The 27,637-nt window shown below is 38.2% G+C and overlaps 1 protein-coding gene across 5 annotated transcripts; it reads right to left on the reverse strand.

The window, feature by feature from the left end:
• Window positions 1–454: 454 nt before the first annotated feature.
• Window positions 455–7,414, reverse strand: LOC104224539 (disease resistance protein At4g27190-like). 5 transcript variants are annotated; one of them, XM_070165588.1, is made up of 4 exons: window positions 6,773–7,414; window positions 1,879–4,461; window positions 1,433–1,650; window positions 455–739 (listed from the first exon to the last, which is right to left on the reverse strand). In XM_070165588.1, exons 1-2 carry the CDS (start codon window positions 7,301–7,303, stop codon window positions 2,041–2,043), a joined length of 2,952 nt encoding a protein of 983 aa, XP_070021689.1. In that variant the 5' UTR covers window positions 7,304–7,414; the 3' UTR covers window positions 455–739; window positions 1,433–1,650; window positions 1,879–2,040. The 5 variants fall into 5 exon arrangements, with proteins under 5 accessions (XP_070021689.1, XP_070021688.1, XP_070021687.1 ...); XM_070165587.1 differs by having other exon boundaries at window positions 1,433–1,697; XM_070165586.1 differs by having other exon boundaries at window positions 1,433–1,707.
• Window positions 7,415–27,637: the final 20,223 nt, after the last annotated feature.

The following is a 27,637-nucleotide window of genomic DNA, read 5'->3' on the forward strand; positions in this document are numbered from 1 at the left end:
TTGTACTTCAACACAGTTGATGATTCAGATTTGAACTGTCGAATCAGAATTAGAATTTGAATATTACAGTTCACACTCACAATGACTAACATCAATTGTCGTTTTCTGCAATGGGTATGTGGGCATGTAATGATAAAGTTAATGATTTTCCTATGTTGAAGGAAAAAACAGGAAATTGTCTTGTGCATATGTAATCTGCCGTGACATGCAGGGTATAGACTCTGTAAATATGTGAAATATATTTTTTCAAGTGATTTAGTTTCCTAAATGTTTTTCTTCACTGATTGTCACCGGGCAACCCGGTGCACTAAGCTCCCGCTATTTGCAGGGTCCGGAGAAGGGCCGAACCGCAAGGGTATATTGTACGCAGTATTACTCTATATTTCCGCAATAGATTATTTCAAGGAGCTGTGCCAAATTTTGAATGTACAATTTAAGATTGCTCTATAATGTATAATCATAGAGAAGCAATACCAGTTTATTACAAATTAACAAGATGATCACACAACACAACCGAAACAAAGAATTACTCAGTGTACAGTCAAGTAATCAAAATATCTGAACCAGAAAGAAAAAATAGTACAAACAAGGAACATGAGTTATAGGGAAGAAAAAAACCTAAAGACATCTGACGGGAAGTACATCGCAACAAACACTGCCAATTAACTTTAGTTCGAACTGTGTATAGAATTCTATCTCTGGTGCATGTTGTTCTTTCTTCTGTCTTTCTACTCCACTCCTGAATGAGGCAACAACGAGTCAAGCTCAACGCACTTGATAATATTTTAATGATAAAATCACTTCTGCAGCGGACTGCTAACTTTTTTTGTTTCTCTAAATTTGGTATGACGAAAATATTTTCTAGAAAATATGTCAGTTTCTGGTGTTTGGTTGAAGAACTCAGAAGATATTTTCCCGAGAAAACATTTCCACGAAAAAAGGTAGAATAACTTTCCTCGCTTTCGGCGGAAGTAATTTTTGTTCACAATTATACCTAATTATTAACCTCATATCATTGCTTTAGCCAACAGTTAGACATTATTATAAAATCTTTATTACTTAAAAGTTTCATCGAAATATTGTCCAATTTGCTAATATTTTTATCATTTTTTTTTCATAAAATATTTTTCACGCTCCAACCAAACAATGAAAAACATTTATCAGGAAATTATTTTTCAAAAATATCTGCCATTTTCCAAAATTTGTTTTCTGGAAATGATTTTCGTCATACCAAACACACAATTGAATCTCGTTTTGGTAAAGCATAAGTCTTTTCGAGGTAATGCTATGGGTGGATCTAAAACCTCGTAGAAAGGAGGTAATGAAAGAACTTTGTTTTTTTTCAAATTAGGCAGCCTGGTGCATTAGCTCCCATTATGCACAGGGTGCGGGAAAGGGATGGACGACAAGGGTCTATTGTACACAACCTTACCCTGCATTTCTGCGAAAGACTGTTTCCACGGCTCGAACCCGTAACCTCCTGGTCACATGACAACAACTTTTCCCGTTACAACAAGGCTCCCCTCCCGTTACAATACAAGGGTCTATTGTACACAGCCGGGACAGGGACGGACCACAAGGGTCTATTGTACACAACCTTACCCTGCATTTCTGCGAAAGACTGTTTCCACGGCTCGAACCCGTAACCTCCTGGTCACATGACAACAACTTTTCCCGTTACAACAAGGCTCCCCTCTCTGTGTTCATCTTTGTTGTAAAATAATTTGGGCATCAACCCAAATCCATTATAAACCAAAATAAAAAATCAAGGCTCAAATTAGTTGTATAGAAAAGGATGCTATAGGACAAACAATATACTAGTATAGTACCACTAGCAGTTTTACAATTGAGAAATCTAAAAGTTAATTGGCGCATCACCTGAAATGCAACGGAAGCAACTTCAACTTTGATCCTTCTGTCAGTAGTGGCCGCCCTCTCTCAGGCCAGCAGTCTTCTACTTCTAGTTGACTGCTCTATGACGGGGTTCCCTCTTTGCTTGGCTATGCTCGCTCGTCTACGCTCCGACCCAGCAAGTAATAATTAGTAGTAACGTGGTAGGAAACAATGCTCCAAATCTGACTTGAAGCTGTTGTCATCCCACTCCAATTGGTTCCACCATTCTGAAGCTCCTCTTATTATTTTGATGTTCTTGGAAGTTTGAATAAACAGAGGTAATTTCCTTATTTGATTGCAGTTTATCAAGCTAAGTTCCTCCAGGTGTTCCCACATACTCAGTGGCTTGCCCAGAGTTTCTAATTGCGGTAACTCTTTCAACCTTAACTTTCGAACTCTTGCAAATTCTGAGTTGAAGAGAGAGTCGCATTGCTCAAATAACTCTACAAGCTTCGGACATAAGATGATATCAATTTCTTCCAGGTGTTTAGGTACAGAAAAAGCCCCACCACCTATAAAAAGACATGTTAAATTTGTACACGCATACACATCCAGTTGGCGTAATTTAGTAAATCTTAGACCGAGAAGATGACCAAAATCAGAAACACTCATTAAATTAAAAATCTTATAGAGGCGAAGAGACTCCAGATTTGGTAGAGGGTCAAACTGCCCGTTTCCTTCTTCCATTGGTTTGAAATAACAATGACATCCACTAATGTGTAATGATTTTAATCCATCAAAATTGTTGTTGTACCCAATCAACTTGCTGAGACCGTTGCAATTTTTCAAGTACAAAAGTGAAGCAAACTGCAACATGCCTGAGAGCTGTCCCCGAATGAAAATTTCACACTCGGAAACACCTATCATCCTAGTTGAAATGTTGAATGGCATTGGCGCTTCGCCAACTTCAATGTGAAATCTTTTCAATCTAGACATCCAGGTGTGGTCTCTATGTGAAACTGATGAGCTATCCAATTTGATAAAAAGACAAGTCAGCTTGCGTAGATATGAGAGCTCGTCAAGCGTTGGGTAGCTTCGGCCCCAAAGGTATTTGGTATCTAGCATATTTAACATTTCAATGCTAGACAATTTGAGAAGGATTCCTTCGCGAATGTTCTCCAAATCAGTTGCAGGCAGATATAATACCCTCAGATCTGTCAACTTGTCCATTCCTGGAGGGAGACGATGTAACCTTGTATTATCACAATCAAGCAATTGCAAATTGCGAAGATTACCAATAGGTGGTAATTCAGTCAAGTAGCAGCAGTTCTGCAGTACTAGAGCACGTAGTTGATATAAACTGTTGATGGAAATAGGCAGTTCTCTAATAGAAGTGTTACTCAGATTCAGAGCTCTTAAGGCTAGAAATGCCAAAAAATAATCATGGGAAATTCTCCGAAGCGGAATATTATCTTGCAAAAGTAAAGTTGTTGTCTCTGGGCATTCCAAGAAGCAATCAGGTAGACATTCAATTTTGTTACTAACGAAAGATATTCTCTTGACAGAAGCTTTCATTTTAATATGTGATATATCAGTCAATCCAATTCCAGCTTGAATAAGAGAATCATGCTCACCCCGAAAGGAATTAGCTATCCATATAGCAACATCACGAACCACATCATGCATCTTCACAGAATTCAACTTATGGGTTGCTAGTTCAAGCATCTTTACAGAATCCCACTCGTGGGCTTCTAGTAAGCAGGCATCTTTTAGACTCTCAATCGCTATGATTCCCCTGTTGTAGGCTTCTTCATATGTGCCATGTTCATGACCAAGGAGCCCCTCTGCCCACCAACAATGTATGAGATCAGCTGTTGAAATAGCCTCTGGATATAACGAGCAATACAAGAAACAACTTTGAATATCCTCAGAGTCTAAAGAATCAAAACTCCACTCGATGACCTTGTAAACCTTATCTTTTACATCTTTGTTACGAGGTTCGGACTTTCTAAGTGATTCTAAAGCATCATTCCATAGCTCGACCCTCTCCTTCCCTCTCATAGATGCTCCAATGACAGTGATTGCTAAAGGTAATCCATCGCACTCCATTGCAATTTCTTTTGCGAATGGTTGAATATGCTCCAGATTCGCAATATCTCCCACATTTTTGACAAACATGTGCCAAGATTCATCCTCATCCAATGCGTACACCTTTATTTCCTCGTCTGTTCTCATTTGCCTACAAACATCCAAAAATCGAGATGTTATAATTACCTTGCATCTTGGGTGATCTTCAGGTTGTGGCACACCTATATGATCCAAATTTATAGGTTCCCAAACATCATCAAGTATAAGAAGGAGCTTCATTCCTTCCTTGAGCCTTTGATGAATTCTGCTAGCAATGCTTTCTACACTTTCCTCGCTATCCGTCTGTAGTTTTAATCTGTTGGCAATTTGTGCTTGAACCTTTCTAACGTCCGTTGGCGGTTTGGGCACTGTAACCCATATCACAACATCAAAAGACAGTTGAGAGCTCGACGCAGCAATCTTTAGGAGTTCATTGTTCACATTCATCACCAAAGTCGTTTTGCCGACTCCTCCAACACCCCATACACCAATGGTGCATACCTAAAAGGATTCAAATACCCTAAAAAATTATTTATCCACAGAGTGAAAGATGCAGCAATGGTTATATAGAGGAAATTTAGCAAATTAGAGAAAGAAGGAGGTGTATGTTTTGATAATTCACTCATAATCTCTTGATCTCAACTTAATCTCCACTCACTACTTCCTATCGGCATTATTAATGTCTTTGTTGTATTTCCTTTATAATTATTTCATTACTTGAATACTTTATTTGGATGATTACAGTGAGGATGAGAAACTTTTAAGATAATTTAACATGAATATTTTATTTGTTTATTTTTGTAAGAAGAAGAAATATCTAAACATATAGGCTCAAAAGTGAAAATTCAAAATATCCAAAGCGAACTTAAAAATTCTGATCCAATCCGAGCTTATTTGAATTGAATTTGGATTGTCACTTATTTAATCGAAAAACCGAATATCTAAACTGTAATTTTCATACTCAATCCGAACTGCCCGAACGCCCAACCCTACCTAAACTTGTTCACAAGTGCGCCTATTGAAGACATGCTGCTGACATGTGTATCACACCTCTTTTTGAGAGAGTAAAAAGACTCAATTTATCGTTTTTAATAGTAGTACTCAATTTTCTATCTTTTTCCCTTCTTATCTGCCGCCACCACTCTACGCCGGGTTACTTCCCCTCTTTACTTTCCGGTGAGATCTTAGGGATTTGCTTTAGAAAATAATGGTAACGAGATATGAAAATCAATAGACACACTTGTGATTTGTCTAGAATTGTCAAATAAGTGTTCAATAGACACACTTGTGAATTTGTTCAAGTGTTCAATTGGAACAAAACTCATTACGTACAAGTGTCTGAATGAAAAATGCTAACAAATTTAAGGAGCTGCATATATAATCAACCAAACGATATCTAGCACTCGTTCATGTATATTTTCTGTTATAAAAGTGTGGAACCCCTATGCGTATTCTATTATAAAAGTAAAGAAAGCCTCTATGCAAAATGTTGATAGACTCTTTAACCTTTTAAAAATAAATTTTATATCAGAAATAATTGTTATTTAATTATTTCATTAACAGTTGGGACTTTAAATCCAACTAAAATTTGGCATATCAAATACTATTTTCTGAATTGTTCTGTGTAAGAATTTCTATTACCACTTATGAAATGTAAAATATAAAATAAATAATGTTGAGTAATTATGGTACAAGAAATAACTTAACATTTTCAAAACTACAAGAAGTCATTGTTGGAATCAATAGAAAAAAGAAAGAAAAATAATTAATGAAAACTCATTCTGAGTGCATTCTTTTTATCCTTATTTTGTTCGATTTTGTATTTTAATGAATTTGAATTTTAATATTATACCATAATCGATTTTGTTGTATTATTTTATTTCTTTCACCGCCTATGCTCCGAAATAAATTTATGCACCATAGAGTTTTGTCAACTTGAAAATATGATTTTATGAGTATGTTAAATTTGAAAATTAGTGGATTGGATTCTTTTACTAATTAGTTAATTCGGCGTTATAACTATTCATTCTCAACATTAAAAAAATAATTTATTTTTTTGATTAAAATTCTTAATATTAGCTCATCCTAAAATTGAATATTTAAATATAATTATAATTTTATCCAATAAGCCTACTTTCAAAGGAAAAAGAAAACCGATGAACAACTTCACCTTTAGATCTTAAATTAATTTCAAATATGTTAAATATTAGATTCCTATATAAGTCAAATAGGGAAAGATTTAATAAAAATATTTTAACTGATTTTGAAATCCTAAAATTTAGTTGTTTATTTTATAAATAAACTATTTTTCTTATTTTTATATATTAAAGATAAATATAAAACCTTTGATGAAAATTCATTAAAATAGAAAAGAGAGAAATATCTACATTTTAAATCTCTTATAAACTTGTTTCTCATCATTTTCTCTCGCACTCTCTTTTCTTTTATATGTATAATAACATTGTTGACCTGTCATGATCTTCACATTTGACCCAACGACAGTAAACTTTCTCGATATAAATATAATATTTGCTCGATAAATATTTTATTTCACTAAATAATATTTTTAGTTTTTTCACCTAGTAAAATATTCTCATATAACCGATAAAACTTTCTCAATAATATATACGCTATATGATAAAATATTTAACAGATAAAAGGTACATGTGAGGAACAAATGAGAGAAAAACTTCTGGTGTAAATTAAAAGAATTTTTTTCAATAAATATTAATTTCACCAAATAAAAGGAAAAGTAACTGCACTCTATATTTAGCTTAAATTTCAGAAAGTAACTCTTTAATTCGAACAATACCTTATTATCTTCTAATAGTTGTAAAATTTTGTTGAGATTTCTTGTTGCTGCTGACTGGCCTTCTATTGATGGTCCTGGGATGAACTCAGCTTTTTGGATCGTATAAATTTCTACCACCAAATTTGATCCAAAATTTTCTCCGATTTCTACAAGCGCACAAAGCTCATCTCGCCTGTTCAGTGCTTGAGTGAAGATTTCCGAGCGAAGGCTCCATTTTGGACAACATTTATAAGCAAAAATCTTAGCTTCCGCAATGCTTTCTTGCATGAATTCCCATTCATTCTCTAGCTTTTGAACATCTTGGAGCCATTTGAAAATATCTGGTTTTGGTTTATAGCCTTCGCTCTTAGCTCCTTCCACTTTCTCTTTGATATCATCTCTAAGCTTTGTTAGCTTCTCCATTTCCTTCCTAAGATTTTCAATATCTGATGAGAAATGGATGGTATTTACAATCTTAGGAAATATGAATTTAGACCCAAACTTTCCCACCTTAACAACAAAGCCAGATACAACATTAAAAATTATATCCATTGAACAATTCTTGAGGTAAAGAAAAAAAAAATGGTTCTGATCAGAATGCTAATTAATGATGCTCTCAAACATGATCAAATGAAGCCAAACTGTGTATTTCCTCATTTTAAATAGTTGTTGTGGAGCCTCTTCAATCTTGCTCGGATGGGAGAAGAATGATTCCTTTATACAACTTAAAACTATTGTTGGTCCCTACTAATGGCGAAGCCAGAATTGTTTTTAAGGGTGTTCAAATTTGAAAGAAGTAAAAAATATCCTTGATAAAGGGTGTTCAACATATGTTATATACCTTTAAAACTAATATTCTATCTATATACGAAGTGTAATTTTCTAACGAAGGGTGATCAATTGACCACCCTCACCCTTATCTGAGTGTAGCTTCGCCTCTGGTCCCTACTAGTAGTTGGGGAGAAGTACTTATAGCCTACAATCTGTTAGGTGTTTGTCATAATTTTCTTGCCATATTTGATTTTCCTATCTCTCGAACGAAAATGGCAATATAATTACCTTAATTGGGTTTTCCTTTTTGTAGAAGAAAATTATAATTCTCCTATATTTGGCTAGTCCTTTTTCTTGTAGGAAAAGATTTGGACTTCTATAAATTGAGGATTCTTCCTTCTCATTCAGTAGCATCCACAATGTAGCCATATGGGGCTTGAGAGTCGTGTTTAGGGGAAGAACTTTACAGGATAAGTGTTAGTGTGTCACTTGTATTTGCCTCTTCCTCGACATAACAAGTGGTATCAGAGCGAGGTTCAAGACAAGTTCATCTTGACAAGTTCAGTTCTAGCCGCAACATATTTGACGATAATCATGATTTTTGTTTGAGAAATTTGACCGGTGTGCAACGCACGTTGAGACAAACTTCTTGGTGGAGATTTGGAGATAAGATCTGTTGAAGGCTATGTGAAGAAGGTGGATCAAGTTTATTTTGTCAGAAAATTCAGGTCAAGGGGGAGAATTGTTAGGTGTTTGCCATAATTTTCTTACCATATTTGATTTTCCTATCTCTTGAAGGAAAAATGCAATATAATTACCTTAATTGGATTTTTCTTTTTGTAGTAGAAAATTATAATTCTCCTATATTTTGCTAGTCCTTTTTCTTGTAGGAAAAAGTGTGGACTTTTATAAATTGAGGATTCTTCCTTCTCATTCAGTAACATCCACAATATAGCCATATGGGGTTTGAGAATCGTGTTTAGGGGGAAAACTTTACGGGACAAGTGTTAGTGCGTCACTTGTGTTTGTCTCTTACTCGGCATAACACAATCAACTAAGGGTTAGGTGAAATAGATGAGATTCGTGTAATCCTCACTAGAAATTTTGGGTTCGAGCCCTAAACTCCCGGTGAAAAGCATTGTAAATGTCGGATGATTAAGCTCAAAAAAGAAGAATCATTTAACATGTGAAATTTTGCAAGGTAACTCTCTATTTTACTGCTCCACTTTCTTTCTTTATTTAAGGCAAAATTGCAGGAAGTCTTTTTAACAAATTTAAACAGTTGTTGTGGAGCCTCTTCATTCTTGTGCAGATGGGAGAAGAATGATTCCTCCTTTTATTTTATTAATAAAACTACTTTCGACAAACATTCTCTTTATTCTACTATTTAATTGACAAAGCAAACCTATAGGAAGGAAAAGAAGAAAAAGAAAGTCGACACCAAGAGAACTTTTACTGTTTTCCAATTCCTTTATTCTTAAGGTATGAGTGAAGCAAGGGCTTTCCAATTTTCAACTTTTAGACTATTTTTCTTGACACACGCCAACAAATAAAAGTAAAAATCATCCAATTCGGTTAGTTCCTAAAATAAAAAAATACTTTAAAATTTCAAAAAGATCGACCGATAAAATAATTAAAAAACCTTTTTTTTATCTCAGTACATGGCATAACTCCAGTTTAGTAAGGACATACCATTTGATAGAAAGATATACCAAGCAAGAATTAGGGTAGAAGTTAGCAATGTTTCGATCGTATCTAGCCATACTAATAATTTAGAATTATTTTCCTATTTTCTTATCTTTGGATTTTATTACTATATGTTGCTTCTCTTGTTTCGGTTATTTTATTATCTTGCTATTATTACTGCCTTTTTTTTTTATGGCTTTTCCACCTTCTATGATTGTGCTTTGATTGAGAAGAGGGTATATTGGAAAGGGAAAATTTTCACATAAAAATAATTGGGCTCCCTACTTTTCAATTTTATAGCCCATATTTCAGTTTACAAGCGGCTAGCCCAAAAATAATAGGCCCAAGTCCGAAAAAGGGCATTTTTTCATTTTTTGGGATTCGGAAGAGGGATTTTCTCTCTTTCAGCGGGATTCTCTCTCTTTCTTTCCATTCTTCTTCCCCAAATCAACAAAAACGCTATTTCACACGCAATGCAACTCCAAAAAAAACCTAAAAATTCTTCTTTATCAAGCTCGAAACAACAACAAATGATATAGAAGGTAAGGCAAAAGCAAGAGTGAAACTACGAGCTAAAAGCAGGCGTGCCTCTCTTATAAGAGACTATGATACCATCCCCCACTTTTGGCGCACTTGTTTGATGAGCTAAGCCTAAGCGCCATATAAGTCAAAAGCTAGCCTGAGACCTAAAAAAGCGAAACCCTAATATTCTTGCAGAATTTATAGCTGGACAATTAAAGAATAGAGTTTCCTTTCGAAAAACAATGAAAAAGGCTATTGAATTAACAGAACAAGCAGATACAAAAGGAATTCAAATACAAATTGCGGGGCGTATCGACGGAAAAGAAATTGCACGTGTCGAATGGATCAGAGAAGGTAGGGTTCCCCTACAAACGATTCGAGCGAAAATTGATTATTGCTCTTATACAGTTCGAACTATCTATGGAGTATTGGGCATCAAAATTTGGATATTTCTAGACGAGGAATAATTTTACTACTTGTCTTTCCCTTCTATCCAATGATTGAACAAAAAAAGACAAATTCAGGGTGCATGTGGAAGAGTGGCCAAGACAATGCCAAGAACACGTCAGGCCATGGAAGCACAATCTTGCGCTATGGAAGGTTCTAGAAGGTTCCGGAGTGATCTAGGAGTTGGTGGAAGCTCCATGGAAGCACAAAGGAGTGGTGGCATCTTAGAGGACTCTAGAGAGTCCTAGGAAGCTGCCTAGGTCGGCCAAAGGGGCTGCCATACAAGCTACAAGAAGCTAGCATTCTATAGAAGGTTCTAGAATGGCCTAGCGTGGCCTTGCCCTTGGGCAATAGGGGCTGCCCAATGCCCCACCGACTTAGTATAGCCTCTTTATTCGGGGACTTCAACGCAACGGGCCTTACAAGCTCATAAAATGGCAATTCTTCACGTTTTCCTCAGCCAGTGGGAATGAATTCTCTTACTTGATTTACATTGAAAGATATGTGTACCACACCGAACAAGCAATATGCCGATATGCTTGATGTACCAGCCAAGCCAGCTCGACCGTATACAGTAAAAGGGATTCGCCTTTGCCTCAGACAGAAGAACAACGGATTGAACAGGACAACCGGGAAGGGAAGCCTGACATAGTAGATATTGATTTGAACAAAGGAACTGAAACCGGTACCAGAAAGCAAGCAAGAGATGGAATTCAAAATGAAACAGATGACCAACCTACAATAAGAAAGACGAAAACGGAATTAGGAATTCCATTCTCTAAGACGAACTAAAGGAATGTCTCTAAGCCAGTTGTATAGATAAAGGCAAATGTGTAAATGATATTGAAGATGCATCCACAATTGATAGCATTGAGATTATGTCCGATTTATTGAAAGCACTGATTATGGTACGAAAAAGGGTCAAATATAACCCTGTACTATGAAAAAAGGTTTAAATATATCCTTTGTTATACTTTGGATCCAAATATGTCCCTATTGTTATACTATTGATTCAAATATACTCCTCTTCCATTAAGTTTGTACAAGCTGGATATCCAATCCTACGTGACAATGATATTTTATGAGGTGGTTGCCACATGGCATGCCAACTCAGCACCCTTTTACCCATTTTACCCCTCCTTATATTTTATTCCCTCTATTTAATTTTTGAGATACACCAATGAAAAGATAAAATCATTCAGGAACGACAAGAACCAGTCGTCTTCATTTTTCAAATGGGAAGTACTACAAAAATCACGACCCGAGTTCTCCCTCCGTGAACCGTTGTGTCGACACCTAGTCTATACAACTAGGTAAGCCTAACATTTGCGTAATAACAAAATGATAACATAATTTTAACAACTAACTGTAACATAACAACATAACTGAATACCATGCCGCTTGGCATGTACAATACCCAATTACTCAAAAATACACAATATGCCCAAAACCCGAAACATCATAAGTCACAAACTACAGAAAGAAAATAGTATCTCTATACTCCACAGTCTAACAAAAGAAAATACAGGAAGTGTTTGACACGGGGAAGAGTAGAAAGGGACTCCGAGGTCTGCGGACACAATAGATATACCTTGAAGTCTCTACAATTGGCTCGCCTCACTGATAATGCAGCTGATAATCAGTACCTGGATCTGCACACAAAAAACATGTGCAGGGAGGGACATGAGTATACCACAACGGTATCCAGTAAGTGCTAAGCCTAACCTTGGTCGAGTAGTGACGAGATCAGGTCAGGGACATACTGATATGTATATATATATATATATATATATAAGACAGAATAAATATATACATATATAAGACAGAATAAAATATCGCAATAAAGATAAATATGCAGAACAGGGGGATCAACCAGAATACCGTTCAGTATTCCCAAAGTAAATATGCAACTCAAACAACGGAAATAACAACTACAACAAGAAAACCTACAAATTCGACTAAGTACGAGTCATGGAAAAATAAAAATTTTATTAAACATACTGCACAGAGTTCAGATAAGCAATTAAGGCAAGTAAATAGGCTATTCTAAGCGAACATGATACTACACATGCTGATATAACTCAAATAAGAAGAAGAACATGTTATTACTCAGTGAAAATCGAGTTTTTATAATAATTAGCATGTGTACGTACTCGTCACCTCACGTACACGGTAGTCACATATAAAAATAGTACCAAATCCTAAGGGGAGTTCCCCCATACAAGGTTAGGCAAGCCACTTACCTTGAATCAAACTCAATCAATCGGTCACGATGCCTTTCCCACGAATATCCGGCTCCGAGTGGCCCAAATCTAGCCAAATCAATTACATAACGTAAATATAGCTACACGAAACTAATCCAGCTAATGAAATCAAAGCTAAAGCAAGAAATTAGAAAAATACCCAAAAAGCCTCCCCGGTCCCACGTTTGGAAATCGGATAAAAGTCACAAAATATGAACACCCATTCACTCACGAGTCCAACCATACCAAAATTAGCCAATTCCAATCACAACTCGACCTTCAATTCTTCAATCTGTGGTTTATGAAGTTTCTACAATTTTTCCTTATTTCCATCTCAAAGTACTAATTAAATAATGAAATCGGTGATATATTCATGTGTATTAACAAAATCTGAGTTAGAATCAGTTACCCCGTGTTGATACCCAATTTTTCCTCAAACTATTTTTAAATTTGCATATATACCTTCAAAATCACTTTTTATAATAATTGGTATTTTTCCATAATTGTCCATACTATTAATTTTTTTTAAAATTTATTGAGTACTTTATATCCAATAATTATTCATAAATTACATTACAAGTAATTTCAAAGTATTTTTTTAGCTCAATATATCATTTATAATCCTATTAGGATTTAACACAAATTAGCCAATTTGGCATTGTTTGGCTATAATTACAATAATTTTGTAATTATAGCCTAATTGTACACTTTACGCTATTTTAATTCAATAATCAGTAAATTTTATATTTTAAATATTAGTTAATTACCTTAGTTTCACCAATTTAGCTTTAATTTAATTTTATCTAATTATTATCTATTTTTATGAATTATTTAACTAATTTTGATGGGTATTTAACAATTAGTCATTCTTATTTAAATTATAACCTAATTAAACCTGGTCCAAATTAAATAACCCACCAGACCCCAAGCCCAATACCATACCACCCGGCCCAATCCCTCACTCAATCTGAACCTTTGATTAATTTCAATCAACGGTCTAGATCCCCCTTACCATAATTAAACCCTAAGACTATCCCCTCTTCCTCTCTCATTCTCTCTCAAACGGTCTCTCTATCTCCCTCTCTCTATCTCTGGTTCTATCTAGAACCTTCTCTTCTCCCCTCCTCTCCGATGGACCCTGTCCACCTTCTCCGGCCACCTCCCTCACCATAAACCATGGCCTCTCATCATCTCCTAGCCTCAGCTTCACCCCATGCTGGTTTGACACTACCCTGAGGTCCTCAAGTGATCCTGGAGTGGTTCAACTCCTACCCATGGTCCTTCATGCCATTTTTCGGCCACCTCTGGCCGTTCGAGTAAGATCTATGACTTTTCCGGCTAAAACCGGTAACATTTCAAGATTTTCTCATCTTCTTTGGGTTCTCTGAAACTCTAACTCTTAAGATTTTCCGATTTCTTTTAGATCTGTCTTAAATCTGTGTATATTATGAGCTTTTGCTATTTTCCTCAAAGATTTTTTCCGATTTTTCTAAAGTAACTCTTCGTCTTTAAGACTAGGGTTTCTTAACCCCTTTCTAAAATGACTTCTCCTCTGATTTTCAGTATTATCATATGATTTTTGCTATGTTTAAACGGTTTATTTAAGTTTTTCTTTTACCTGATTCATCATGTTGAAAACCCTAATTATTTTGGTTTTATCCGGGGTTCTGGAACTATCTTTGCTTATCTGATTTGTATGTATACCTATTTTTCATGCATATGTTTTGTGCTTCTATGATTTTCTACCTCCTCGTGCTCATTTGGGTTTCTGATTTTGCTTCTCCCGCCTATATCGTGTTTACTTTGTTCGTTGACGGAAATTTGTGGTGATTTCTTCTAATTAGTACTATTTTAGTTAAATCCCTGATCTTTTGGGATTGATACCTTTTACTGATTTCCTATGATCGATACCTTTTACTGATTTCTTGTGATTGATACCTTTTACTGATTTCCTATGATTGATACCCTTACTGATTTCCGACCTTTAAATCATTCTCTTACCTTATTACGTGATTGACTATGGTGTTGATTTATTCTTATGCTATTTCTTTAATTAGAACCTTATGAACTTAGCCCTAATTGTTTACCCTATACCTGCTGTATTTGAAGTGAGTCCTTATTGGCCGTACATTGATTTCTTTCCTTATTTTGTTACTTAACTCCTTAATTAAAGGGAAGTACTTACATTGACTTGATTCTAATTAGTACATAGTTCCATAATTGTTGTTGAGCTATGATTCTTACCTTATTTTCTACATAGCTTGCAAACTATTATATATACTCTCTTCTCTTTTCATTACACACGGAACACAGTAGTTAAAAACCCTCGCTCACACAAAAAGAAAACATTCTTCTGCTACTCTTTTCTCTGGTTATTTGCTATTGTTATAAGTCAGCCGGCTGCAAGCCAAGGCTGATTACTCCACTCTCTTAACCCCCCTTACTTTATTTTTACTTCTTTACTGGTATGTTCTAATTTCAATTCAAGTTTCAAAACAATGTGTTTCTTTTACTGCTTCATTTCATCTTGTTTCTCCCAGATCCCACTTGTGGGATTACACTGGGTTGTTGTTGTTGTTGTTGTTGTTGTTGTTATTGTTGTTGTTGTTGTTGTTGTTGTTGTTGTTGTTGTTTTTGTTGTTGTTGTTGTTGTTGTTGTTGTTGTTGTTGTTGTTGTTGTTGTTGTTGTTGTTGTTGTTGTTGTTGTTGTTGTTGTTGTTGTTGTTGTTGTTGTTGTTGTTGTTGTTGTTGTTGTTGTTGTTGTTGTTGTTGTTGTTGTTGTTGTTGTTGTTGTTGTTGTTGTTGTTGTTGTTGTTGTTGTTGTTGTTGTTGTTGTTGTATTTCATCTTGTTTCTAGTATGTTTTCACTTATGGTTCTGTTGATTCAACTTGTAATTGATATGTTTACTTCATCAACATGCTTCTGAATGTGACTCATCATGTTTATAAAATTATTCCCCTTCCTAATATACCCCAATGTGGCCCTTCTTTACTTATGTTTACTTTGATTTCTAGCATGAACCTCTCTGTGCAAAAAAATAGTTGGCTATCCTCAAGTTACATGATTCTGTGTTCTCTAACTCTTTAGTATATTGCTGATTCTATACTTGAGCACTCCTGCAACTATGTGTTTACTTATGTAACCTATATGTCCCCAAACCCCACTAACCCTGTCGGTGACTGCTGAACCTGCCTTGGTCCTATGTGTCCTACGTTCCCCTTCCCTCTCTTTTCAAAACTGCCCTATTGAACAACTCCTCCCTGTTGTTTTACAAAATTATTTCAAACAAGTCTTTTAAGCTTTTTTCCTGCTTAAATCTTTTCAACACTATGACAAGCACTCTCACTCTACTCCTAGACCACTAATTTCTATCCCTTTTGTGTGAGCCTTGCCTTAGGACCCTTGAGCTCCCTCTAAACTTGGACACATAAAAGCTGGCCTTTTCACACTGCACTTACTCTGTCTTGGCTATGAAATCTGGGTGTGAGCACTGCTCGCGATCCCTTGAGGTCCTTAGGGAACTCTGACACACCCGGATATGAGAAAGGCTATGAAACAATCTTGGCATTTGAGGTGTTGGAGTTAGATTTATTACATAACTCAGAGAGGAAGTCCTAATCAGGTGCTGAAAATCTGGGCCTGTTTTCAGGCTCTCTATAGTGTAACTTTTTATTTTTTTTTTCTATTTATGTAATTCATTTCAATATTTGTCTGCAATAATCTATTGTAAACAAGTATTGGGGCTGTCTAGTGAAAATGAGAGGGTAATTATATATGCTATCAACATCAATGGGTAGAAACCATGTCTTAGGTTTACATTTCCTATATGTGCATTAGAATCCATATGTAAGATCAACCCATTCAAAGCATGTCATGCATTAGATACCATGTTCTTAGGTTTACTGTTTCAGCATCTCATTTGGCATCACTTTACCACTTAGAAATCTTGCTTTAGGTTAAATAACAGTATTAACATAAGATTGTTGCTCCTACACGTCTTGAAGTCATGCTGTAACTCTTTGGGCATTTAGAAATAATACTTTAGGAATTCTGCAATCATTCTGCTTTTTCATATGTACACGTTAGATACCCTGTTTTAGGATCTTGTTCACACTCGTTCAGTCATACCTAGTTAAACTACTAATGCATGGAAAATGACATAAAACAATCTCATGTTTGATTATCCTGTTTAAGTGAAACTGGCCACAATCCCTGAATGTCTTTACAACATCTACAACAACATGCTTTAGGTAAAATAACTGCCAAACTGTTTTAATAATTTTGGTAACTGTTGCATATTATTTTACGCTTAGGCAAGTCTTAGGTAATCAACATTATAATAAAACCAGAATCGTCTTTGTGATTAATGTTTAACTGTCAGCATTTTAAAATCAGTAGGCAAGTTTGATTAGGACTTCTTCTCTAAGTCATGTTATAAATCTGACTCTGCTATTATCACTTAGATACCATGCTTAGGATTTGAATTTAGACCTTAATTATGTATGAGTCATGTTGATTATGTGTACTGTGTGTGGAGGTATATCTGAGCCTTTCATTTGTCTTCCATGCTCCCTTTAATTGAAGTCCTACTTGTTTCTTATATGTCGCTTTAGTATTTTACCTTTAAACTTGAGGGTCTGCCTAGAACCCCCTTTTATAGGATATGAGTCCTAAATTCCTTTGGGACTGATAGGAATGGATGGGTAACAACATACAATAGGGATCGAGACCAACCCTCGCTTTAATTACCTTCACATGGCGGGAAAGAGTATATATGGATATGATGACCTGTGCGTTAAGACCACGTGTAGCCCCTCTTTGGGCAGTGTCATACCCGGTATTGCATTGATGTAAACCATATTATAAACAAACCTAGGACACCCCCTTTACACTCACAAACATGCTTAGATTGTCATTCTTTTCTTTTAAAATCTTGCTTTTCATTAATTGTTTTTTTTCAAATATCTGTGAATTTAAACTTATATCCCCTACTATTTGAATCATACTTGTTTATTTGCTAGTTGTACAAATTCACAAAATTATTTGGCCGGAAACCACACTAATAGATCCTAAGGGGTGCCTAACCCGTAGGATAATTTAAAGCCCTTACCCTGTCTCTGGTTACAAAACATAGTTATAAATGAACCCTATAGGTGCCCTAACACACCTTAAATCGTTAGATAACGACTCTTCAAAAAATGCAAACCCCCTTTCCAAAAGGAAGGAGTTGTCCCAACCAAAAAATATCATAAACCCGATTTCGCGAGAAAAAGGGGGCGCGACAGCATGACAACTCTGCTGGGGATTTTTAGGCTTTTACCATTTCATACCATTTTTGTGAATTTGTACCCTCCCTATGTGTAATTATTTGTTTAATTCCTTTAAGCACTTAATTTCTTCTTCAAAAGCAAAACTGACATATTTTTCTTATTTCCTTCTTTTATAACTGCTTTAAATTATAAAACTGATGCATTTATCGCTTTCTTAGCATGCAAATACATGTCAACATGCTTTTAATTATTGCATAATCATGCTGAAACATCATACTCCACTCGTGCCAAACAAATACTATAGCAACGCTTAATGAGTGGTTGCGCCCTTCCTATATCATTACCCCCTAAATTCGGAAAGGCTTATTTGCGGTAAAACTAGTCGATCAGTGGTGCAGTCAATAGTTCCGTGCCTTCCCCCTTGAGTTTCCCGCTCAAGGGTACCAGTCTAAAACCCCATAGAAACCTTACTCTGTTTAAATTACACATGCATCATGGTCAAACCTAGCCGGGTCAGTTATGTTGTCCATATAATGATCTTTTAAGATAGCCTTGTCTAAAAGGTCACTGGGTTTTCCTAAACCCAAACGAATATCATCACGTTCTGTGTATTTATTTGGAGAACTAAATGCTTCATGCTAATTGTTGATATTAAATAGTCGAGTCTAGTGGGGGTAAGGGCCTAACCTTGTTTGCCTTGCAGAAATATGAGGCACGAAGTCCCCAGATTTGGCATGGTCACCAATATCCACCCAAGATTGCTAAGTTGGTGGGAAGATTTACATTCTAGTGACAAAACCCTCGTCAGAAAATATCTGGGTAATCTACCATCCCTCCTAGAGATTCAGCCTAACAACATGATAATAGAAGTTTCTAGCTTATTTTGGGATTGTGAAAGGGCCGTGTTCCACTTTGGGGACATCGAAATGACACCTTTGCTAGAGGAGATAGGAGGACTGACCGGTCTAGTGTAGGAAACCCCGGGTTTGCTAATGCCTGAGAACCGCACAGGCAGAGGTTTTCTAAATGATGGGTTTGAAGAAGAATGCAGAATTGGTATGCCTAAAGGAGTTGTACATCCCTTTTGACTACCTGTATGAAAGGTACGATCACAACAAATCATACCGTACCTACCATGACGAGTTTGACATCATGTCCTTGGGACATATCCATCGTAGGGTATTCGTCTTCACATTTTGCTTCCTGGGTCTGATCGTGTTTCCAATGAAGAAAGGGAGAATACATACTAGGCTGGCTATGGTAACCAAGACCCTAATGGAGGGGATTGGTGGGCAAACATTCAGCATTGTACCCATGATCATTGCAAACATATTCCAAGCCTTAGAGAAGTGTCAACGAGGAGCGAGACACTTCGAAGGATGCAATCTACTACTTCAACTTTAGCTCATGGAACATCTCCAGAAGGGCGAATACCGACAAGAAATTTAGTGAAGGGCCTGGGATGATCACATCGCTTTCCACTATCCAAAGCGAATGAAGTACATTCCTAACATGTTTGCTCAGCCTGAGAATGCCAAAGAATGGGTTGAGCTCTTTGATAATCTAACTGAAGAACAGGTTCAATGGATATTTGAGTGGTTTCCGATAGAGGAGTTCATCGCCCGGTCCAGAGATGCTCCTTTCCTGATATTGATTGGTCCAAGAGGAACATACCCTTATGTCCCTCTTTGGGTTATGAGGCAAGCAGGAAGGAAGCAAGTCATACCCAGGGTCGACAAGATGAGCCATCTTCGAGCTGACTTCCAAAATGATGATAGTCACCACAAGTGCCAAGCCCAGCACATGTGGCACTACAAGATCGTAATGGAGAAAGACACTATCGAGCCAGACAGATATCATGCCGGTTGTACCCCTTTCTATTCTGGTTGGTTGGAAGATAATTGGGATGGTCTGGGCCAGCCAGGTTTCGTTTGAGGTCATAGAATTATAGATGAGAAGGCTGAGACACAAGTCAAATACAACCAGCTACGTAAAAGGATTCGTGAATGCGAGAGAGAACACCGCAAGATACAAGTGTCCAACAAGAAGTTGATTGAGGAATGGAAAGACATGGCTATCAGTGACAACAAAAGGCTAGGATACTTGGAGCGGGGCATAGTAGAATTAGAGGGAAAATTTCTCAAAAGGGTTGAAGACTGTCAAAAGGCTGAAGGGACCGAAGGTGGACATCTAGCCAGAGCATACGTGTTGCTGGGACTTCGTGAATTGGGGAAGCTGTTCGACAGAGCCAAGGATGTCGAATCTGGGGAAGGTCCTTCTAGGACCAAATAGATAGGAGTTTACATTTTCGCTTTATGAATGTAATAAGGCCAATGGCCATTAGTGACTTTTATTTCTTGCTTATTTAGTGTCGTCTTGGAATTCGCCTATCTTTATCAATAAAATGAGGCATTCAGCATTAAAAGTTCTCCAAGTCTATTTGTTGCTAGGCCTACCTCGGGCACAAAGAGGTTCCCAAATTAGGACACACTTTACATTCCTGCACTATATGTTTAAATATTCCAATACTTTTTATAATCCTCACTAACTTGATTACCTTTTGTTTTTGTTTTGTTTTTTTTATTTTATTCCCTTCCCAAAGGTTAGTTCTTGCACTCTAGCATCATCATCTTATTTCACAAGATCCAGGGGCCCTCCACCCACTCCTCTTCTTAGTCCCTATAAAGGCAAGAATAAAATGGAAGATTTAAACAACATCAGGAAGGAGAACACGACTGAACGGGTAGAGGCCACTGATGTCCAGGGTATTCGGGTTCCTAACGAGAATGTGTCACAACTTGAACAAAAACTATTGAAATTCCAGGAAGAGCTCGATCAGGTTAGAAATCTTGCAAACCTGTCATTTTCCCTCAACTTCCCCAATGCTCAAAACCCTACACCTCCTCAAAATGTCCCAAAACAGCAGAATCATCCCGCGCCTCACCATCATGCTGCTCCACCAAAGAACCAATGTAACATCTGCCATACCCTACACAACACTCCACCACTCATCCCAGAAACTCAGAACTTCACAACTGACCATTTCCACACTTGTACACCAGGTCACCATAACAATCTTATCTACGTGGAGACCATGCCACACCCCACCTAAGTTGTCTCATGCACACCTGAGTCCGATGAAAAGGATATGCTTATCAGGAACTTGGCCAAGGAACTTAAGAAACTGACCAACCGAATTTAGGGCATTGAGGGAAGCAAAGGAATCGAGGGGCTGAACTACAAAGACCTTTGCATACAACCTGATGTCGAACTGCCCGAGGGGTACAAACCTCCTAAGTTCAAAATATTTGATGGTATGGGTGATCCAAGGGTCCATCTGATGACATATTGCCACAAACTGGTTGGAGTATGAAAGGATAAAGGATCCGCATAAAGTTGTTCATGAGGAGTTTGAAGGGAGATGCATTATCTTGGTACATTAGCCAAGATCCTAGGCATGGCATCTGACTTTATGGACAGATTCAGGTTTAATATAGAGAACGCACTAGACGTGTTCTATATCCAGAATTTGAAGAAGAAGCCCACGGAGACGTTTCACGAGTATTATACTCGCTGGAGGTCCGAAGTTGATAAGGACAGACCCGCCTTATTTGAGGAGCAAATGAACAAGTTCTTTGTCCGAGCTTAGGACCCGCAATACTATGAACGACTGATGATGATTGAGAACCACAAGTTCTCCGACATTATCAAATTAGGTGAAATAATTGAAGAAGGTATTAAAAGTGGTATGGTTACAAATTTCAAAGCCTTGCAAGCCACGAATAAGGCTTTATATTCCGGTGGTGTGTCCAAGAAAAGGGACGTAGGGGCCGTGATGGTTGCACAAAGGACCAAGTCTCCCCTTAAATACCAAGCTTACCCAACACCTCCACTCACATACCAGCTAACCCCAAATTACCAAGCACCCTTATACCAAGCTCCGCCACCAACTTATCAGTCATCTCCACCTCATCCATATCAACCTACTTCACCCAGATACTTCCAACCCAATCACGTCTACCAAACTTATAATACTCAACCATCCCATTATCAATCACCCCCTGCACGCCAAAATTTCTCTAGACCCCGACCTAATTTTAATCGTAGACCTCTAAAACAAAATACAACCATCGCTGAACCCATCAACCAGCTATATGAGAGGCTCAAAGATGCTGGTTATATCATCCTCGTCCTTGCTGCAACCCTTGAGAATCCTTCTCAATGGGTTAACCCAAACAAGTCCTGTGCATACCACTCCGGCATGAAAGGGCACACCACCGATGAATGTCGCTCCTTGAAAGACAAGATACTGTCTCTGATTGACAACAAGACCATTATGGCAAAGGAACCTGCTCTAAACGTCCGTAATAACCCTCTGCCAGACTATCAGGGTGGAGGTATCCACATGATTGAAGTAGAAGATGACTAGGATCCCGAGGGATCAATTGGGTTGATCGCAGAAGGTGATGACCCAAAAAAAACAATTACTCTCAATCCCATCATAGTTCAGATCCAACCGTCTGAGGACGCTGAGGTAAATATATCTATACCTCTTGAGTTTGAAGCAGCGCCATCTGCAAAAGCACTCACACCAATTGAGGTTGAATTTGTGTCTCCGGCAAATGCACCCGTACCATTTAAGGTTGCAGTCTTGCCACCCGAGGCACATGTTCCATTCGAAGTGAGGATAGCCGTACCGATCCCAATGGTGATGTCTACCATGCTACAATTCTATAACAATGCTATACCCTAGGACTATACCATCGAGGCGAGAAGGAAGGGCAAGGTCAGGATTGAAGAAACTGTCACAACACAGGGTCTGATAAGAACTGGTAGAGTCTATACCCCTAAACATCTGGCTGAATCAAGCACGCAGGCCTCCAATCGGCCGCCCCTAATTGAGACAGGTCTGGACGACCATTGGAGGAAAATAAAGGCCAATGCGGTTCTCAGGCATTAGCAAACTCGGGGTTTCCCACACTAGACCGGTCAGTCCTCCTATCTCCTATAGCAAAGATGTCATTTCGATGTCCCCAAAGCGGAACACGACCCTTTCACAATCCCAAAATAAGAATTTCTATTACTTGTCTTGATGAACCAATGACTGTGACATGCAATGAGATAACGCAACAAACAGACATGGATTCAGAAGAAGATGACATACCTGACGAGATTGTCAAAGAAGTTGAGAACTTTGAGAACAGACCTAAGTCCAATCTGGACGAGACCGAGATTTTCAAACATGGGAGATGAAGAAAATATCAAGGAAATGCGAATCAACATTCACCTATCACCATTAGGGAAGAAAGAATACACAAAATTTCTAAAGAAGTATGGGGACATATTCACCTAGTCGTATGATGACATGACTGGTCTGAGTACGTCTATTGTGGCTCACAAACTGCCAACCGATCCAATGTGTCCACCGGTAAAGCAAAAGCTCAGAAAGTTCAAGCCTGATATGAGTTTGAAAATCAAGGAAGAAGTCACCAAGCAGATCAACGCTAAGGTTCTCAGGGTAGTAGAATACCCGACATGGTTAGCCAACATTGTGCTAGTACCAAAGAAGGATGGGAAGGTCAGAGTTTGTGTCGACTACAGGGATCTCAACCGGGCCAGTCCAAAAGACGACTTCCCTTTGCCAAATATACATATCCTGATTGACAATTGCGCCAAGCATGAACTAAAATCATTCATAGATTTCTTCGCTGGTTATCATCAGATTTGGATAGATGAGGAAGATGCTGAGAAAATGGCTTTCATTATGCAGTGGGGAGTGTAATGTTACAAGATGATGCCATTCGGCCTGAAGAATGCAAGGGCCGCCTATATGAGGGTCATGACTACCATTTTCCATGATATGATACACAAGGAGATATAGGTATGTGTGGACGTTGTTATTATCAAATCCAACAAGGCCACTGACCATATAGAAGATTTGAGGAAGTTCTTCAATAGACTGCGGAGATACAACCTGAAACTAAACCCTGCAAAGTGCGTATTTGGGGTTCCTGCTGGGAAATTACTTGGGTTTATTGTGAGCCACCGAGGAAATTGGATCCATCAAAAGTCAAAACCATTCAAGAGCTATCACCGCCAAGGAACAATAAGGATATGATGAGTTTCTTAGGAAGGCTTAACTACATCAGCCGATTCATAGCACAATCTACAATTATCTGTGAGCCAATTTCTAAGATGTTAAAGAAGGACGCCGCCACCAAATGGACCGATGGCTGCCAAAAGTCCTTCGACAAAATCAAGGAGTACCTGTCAACACCACCAGTCTTAGTCCCACCTGAGCCAGGTAGACCCTTATTACTCTACCTTGTAATGTTATATGGAGCTTTCGGCTGCATTCTAGGGTAGCATGATGAAACAGGGAGGAAGGAATAAGCCATTTATTATCTCAGTAAGAAGTTCACCTCGTACGAGGCCCCGTATTCTCTATTAGAATGCACCTATTGTGCTTTGAATTGGGGTAGCTCAGAAGTTGAGACATTACTTATGTGCCTATACTACATATATCATATCGAAAATGGATCCCTTGAAGTACATCTTTCAGAAGCCATGCCCACCGGAAAGCTAGCCAAGTGGCAAATCCTATTGAGTGAGTTCGACATTGTTTACGTAACTCAGAAAGCGGTCAAGGGACATGCACTGACAGACCACCTTGCTAAAAACTGCGTGGATGGAGGATATGAATCCTTGAGAACGTATTTTCCTGATGAAGAGGTATCATTCATAGGAGAAGACATTGCAGAATCCTATGACGGTTGGTGGATGTTCTTCTATGGAGAATCAAACTTCAAAGGAGTTGGCATAGGAGCAGTCATAATATCAGAAACCGGTCAGCATTATCCGATGTCTGCCAAACTCAGGTTCCCCTGCACCAACAATATAGTTGAGTATGAAGCCCGCATCTTAGGAATCAAAATGGCCATTGACATGAACGTTCAAGAGCTGCTAGTGATTGGAGATTCAGACTTTCTTATACATCAGGTACGAGGAGAATGGACGATCAAGAACTCCAAGATACTCTTGTATCTACATCATGTACAGGAATTGAGAAAGTGGTTCACGAAGACGGAATTCCAGCATGTTCCCAGAATACAGAATGAATTCACTGATGCATTAGCTACCGTATCATCTATGATATAGAATCCCAACAAGAATTTCATTGATCCCATTCCGGTGAAAATCCATAATCATCTAGCTTACTGTTCCCATGTTGAAGAGGAAGTAGACGAAAAGCCTTGGTCTCATAATATCAAGGAATATTTAACAAAAGGAGAGTACCCAGAGCTTGCAAATCCTACTTAGAAGCGCACACTTCGGAGATTATCCAACAACTTCTTTCACAGTGGAGAAATACTGTATAGGAGGACTCCCGATTTAGGATTATTAAGATGTGTCGATGCAAAGGAAGCATCCAGGCTACTAGAGGAAATTCATGCTGGGACCTGCGGTCCACATATGAACGGTTTTGTCTTGGCAAAGAAAATACTCCGAGCTGGTTACTTTTGGATGACTATGGAAACAGACTGCATCCAGTATGTCCGAAAATGCCACCGCTGTCAGATACATGCAGGCACGATAAAGGTACCTCCAAGCAAGCTTAACACAACAAGCTCACCGTGGCCATTCACTGCCTGGGGAATGGACGTTATTGGACCAATCAAGCCTGCTGCTTCCAACGAACATAGGTTTGTCCTAGTAGCCATCGACTATTTCACCAAATGGGTCAAAGCAACATCTTACAAAGTAGTGACTAAGAAAGTCATGACAGACTTTGTCCACGACCGCATTGTTTGTCAATTCGAAATTCCAGAGTCAATCATTTCTGATAATGGTTCCAACCTCAAAAACGACTTGATGAAAGCTATGTGCAAAACTTTCAAGATCAAGCACAAGAATTCCACAGCCTACAGACCTCAAATGAATGGAGCTGTAGAAGCCGCCAACAAGAATATCAAGAAGATATTGAGGAAAATGATAAAGAATCACAGACAGTGCCACGAGAAGTTATCATTTGCTCTTCTAGGGTATCATACCACAATCCGCACATCAACTGGGGCAACCCCTATATGCTGGTTTACGGTACAGAGGCTGTCATTCCCACTGAGGTAGAAATTCCTTCCATAAGGATCATACAAGAATCTGAGCTCAATGATGCAAAGTGGGTAAAAGGTTGTTATGGGCAACTAGCCCTTATAGACAGAAAGAGAATGAATGCAGTCTGCCATGGTCAACTCTATCAGAATAGAATGTCCAGAGCCTTCAACAAAAGAGTCAAGCCAAGACAATTCACACCGGGGCAGCTGGTGTTAAAGAAATTTTTTTGCATCAAGATGAAGCCAAAAGGAAGTTCTCTCTCAACTGGTAGGGTCAATACATGGTTCACCGTGGTTTGACAGGAGGAGCCCTCATACTTGGAGAAATGGACGGGGAAGTCTGGCCAAAGCCGATCAATTTAGATGCAGTCAAGCGTTACTATATGTAATCTTTATGCTTTCCTTATATGATGTAAATTGAACTATGCCTGACTTGATTCCCATTTAAGAGGGTATATGTAGGCAGCCCTATTAGTTCGGTCATAATGCAATAAAATTTCATTTCCCCCGCAATTGGAAACTGGGGCAGAATTTTGAGGAGGACCCTCAAAATTCCGAAGTAATTTTAGCTGATCGCCATACGAGCAACAGTCAGAAACGTCAACCCATCAAACTGGGGTAGAATTTTGAGGAGGACCCTCAAAATTCCGTAGCAGGTGAGGTCGCAATGTCCTGAACTACGACACAGTTGTTGGTTCTTCTAAAAGCTATTTTTAATTTATGTTATACTTTTACAAATCATGCATGTTATTATTGAAACTGCTTGTTTAGCAGTGCTACCCCAATAGTACAAACGGTATCACCAGATCAAAGACGAACGAGTTAAGTAAAAGCCAGCGGGGATACGAATTAACCTCCTCCCTTACAAAACTCACAATTTTTCTTTGGATGCAGGCACTAGGATTGTGAAATCATTAGACATACTGTATGCCCACGGGACAAACATTGTTCAAAATATGATTCTCAGAATCGTTGCACTTACCAACATTTGCTATCAGCACACACCAATGATATTCCGTATGTCACAATGTTCCCAGTAATCACAACGCCGCAATCTGGTATCAGCTAAGAAAACTCTATTGTCATTTGTTATCTTATTTATTGTATAAGGCAACCATTTTGCCTTCCGAGGTTAAGCTCTACCTCCATCTGCATCTGCATTGCATAAGGTTACTATTCTGCCTTCCAATCTGCATAAGGCTACCATTCTGCCTTTCGAGGTTAAGCTCTACCTCCATCTGCATTAGCATTGCATAAGGCTACTATTCTGCCTTCCAATCTGCATAAGGCTACCATTCTGCCTTCCGAGGTTAAGATCTACCTCCATCTACATATGCATTGCATAAGGCTACTATTCTGCCTTCCAATCTGCATAAGGCTACCATTCTGCCTTTCGAGGTTAAGTTCTGCCTCTATCTACATCTGCATTGCATAAGGCTACTGTTCTGCCTTCCAATCTACATAAGGCTACCATTCTGCCTTCTGAGGTTAAGCTCTACCTCCACCTGCATTTGCATTGCATAAGGCTACTATTCTTCCTTCCAATCTACATAAGGATACCATTCTACCTTCCGAGGCTAAGTTTTGCCTCTAATTTTCTTCGAAACTAAAGTGCTATCCCAAACACTATTTATCTCACTTCTCTTACGGCTAATCTCCGCCCTACGGCTAATCTCCGCCCTTCAATTCGCAAACTGGGCTCTGTCTTGTCCGCATCATACTACTGCATCCTTCATGGGCTGAAATATTGCCAACTCATCCAAAGGCATCATCGTTCGGAGGCACCATCTTCATAGCCCGAGAACACCATGTCATGGCCTGAGGATCTCTTTCAA

The sequence above is a fragment of the Nicotiana sylvestris genome, chromosome 12, assembly GCF_000393655.2.
Source record: "Nicotiana sylvestris chromosome 12, ASM39365v2, whole genome shotgun sequence".
NCBI classification, from domain to species: Eukaryota; Viridiplantae; Streptophyta; class Magnoliopsida; order Solanales; family Solanaceae; genus Nicotiana; species Nicotiana sylvestris.

Coding starts and splice junctions, on each gene's coding strand:
- LOC104224539 (XM_009776224.2), bottom strand. CDS start 7,303: ATGGATATAATTTTTAATGTTGTATCTGGCTTTGTTGTTAAGGTGGGA. Junction 4,462..6,772: donor AACTATTAGAAGATAATAAG/GTATTGTTCGAA, acceptor GAATCCTTTTAG/GTATGCACCATTGGTGTATG.